The sequence below is a fragment of the Parasteatoda tepidariorum genome, chromosome 3, assembly GCF_043381705.1.
Source record: "Parasteatoda tepidariorum isolate YZ-2023 chromosome 3, CAS_Ptep_4.0, whole genome shotgun sequence".
NCBI classification, from domain to species: Eukaryota; Metazoa; Arthropoda; class Arachnida; order Araneae; family Theridiidae; genus Parasteatoda; species Parasteatoda tepidariorum.
Window position 1 is genome coordinate 92,270,803 of NC_092206.1, and position 1,767 is coordinate 92,272,569.

The 1,767-nt window shown below is 33.9% G+C and overlaps 1 protein-coding gene across 1 annotated transcript; it reads right to left on the bottom strand.

The window, feature by feature from the left end:
- Positions 1–329: 329 nt before the first annotated feature.
- On the bottom strand, positions 330–776 carry LOC122271224 (gastrula zinc finger protein XlCGF71.1-like). Its single transcript, XM_071179276.1, has one exon. The coding sequence runs from the start codon at positions 774–776 to the stop codon at positions 330–332; it is 447 nt and encodes a 148-aa protein (XP_071035377.1).
- Between the last annotated feature and the right edge of the window lie 991 nt (positions 777–1,767).

Sequence of the window (1,767 nt, forward strand, 5' to 3'; positions counted from 1 at the left end):
AGGTTATACTAGCATTTAAACATTATGTGAATAAACTTACAAAAATAAAGAGCCAGTAGTATGAACAGAACAGTGAGCATAAAATTCCTTTACAGAGATAAACTCAAGGAATTAACAACAAGAATAAGGTTTCTCACTAGTGTGAACACGATAGTGTCTAGTCAGTTCATTTCCGTGTTAAAAATTCTTATTACATATACTGCAAGAATAAGGTTTCTCACCAGTGTGAACACGATTGTGTGAAGATAGAGTACTTCTTAGTGCAAAACTCTTATTACATATACTACAGGAAAAAGGTTTCTCACCACTGTGAACACGATTGTGTAGAGTCAGATGACCCAGTGGCGTGCCAACTTTTTTTTGACTGGGGGGGCGAGCCAATGCANTCTTTGTGAAAAACTCTTATTACATATACTACAGGAAAAAGGTTTCTCATCAGTGTGAACACGATTATGTATAGTCAGTTCACTTCTTCGTAAAAAACATTTATTACATATATTACAGGAAAAAGGTTTCTCACCAGTATGAACATAACTGTGTTTAGTCAGAGCACTTCTGTTTGAAAAACTTTTATTACATACATTACAGGAAAAAGGTTTCTCACCAGTGTGAATATGATTGTGTTGAGTCAGATGACCTCTTTGTGAAAAACTCTTATTACATATACTACAGGAAAAAGGTTTCTCACCAGTGTGAATACGATTGTGTAAAGTCAGACAACTTCTTCTTGAAAAAAACTTATTACATATACTACAGGAAAAAGATTTCTCACCCATTTTAACAGGATAGTATTTAGTCCGGTCACTTCTATGGGAAAAACTGTTATTGCATAAGCTACAAGAATGAGACTTCACACCAGAACGAACATCACTGTACTTAGTTATATTACTTCGTTGTGAAAAACTCTTATTACGTATATTACATGAGTCAAGTTATTAACTGTCCATAAGTCTGACTGGTGGTCAGACTTATAGATTACTTTTCTATAAAAAAAAAAATCTTATTAAATGTTCCACAAGAATAAGTATTCTCGTTTTCTCCCAATATAAATAGTTGCCTATTACTTAGAAATCCTACTCTAGTTCCAGTTCGAAAGTTTGCAGCTGTTTACTATTGGGAGCAAGACAGGCAAATATTAATTGTATCGATTATGTTGTTTGGATTTATTATAATGATATTCTATGTCCAGACATTTTTACAAAAGTTTTTATTTATCGGTTTTCTGCAACTCTTACATTCCATCATTTTCAGTTGTCATCGCAACCAATGTTGCCAAAACCCACAACACTAACAAAACATACTTATATGCACCAGAGTAAGCTATAAGCCACAACAGTACTCCCTTCCCAGTAAAAGTTACGGTACAGTGTGGTATAAGAACGAACATGGTATTTACAAGTTACTTATGCTCAAATATTTCAAAACTCACTATTTACAAAAAAATATTATAGATATATATTTATAAGTGCTAGTCTCGAAATCGCACAGGAGCTTTAATTGTGCGTCCTATACGTGATTGTTTTTCAGGAAGTTTTTTTATTTCAGGAGGTAAGTCTAGTGGAGGTTCGGCAGGTTGTCTTATTGTCTTTGTTGATTGTCTTGTAGTAACGTCTGGTATTTGCAAGAAATATGCAGGTTTTAATCTATCAACAGACACTGTAACGCCACTGTTTTTGATTTTTACATGAAAATATTTCTCTTTTTTGTCAACGACTTGAAAAGGGCCATCATATGGAGGTGTGGCGAATAAAATCATCGCCAAGTCGA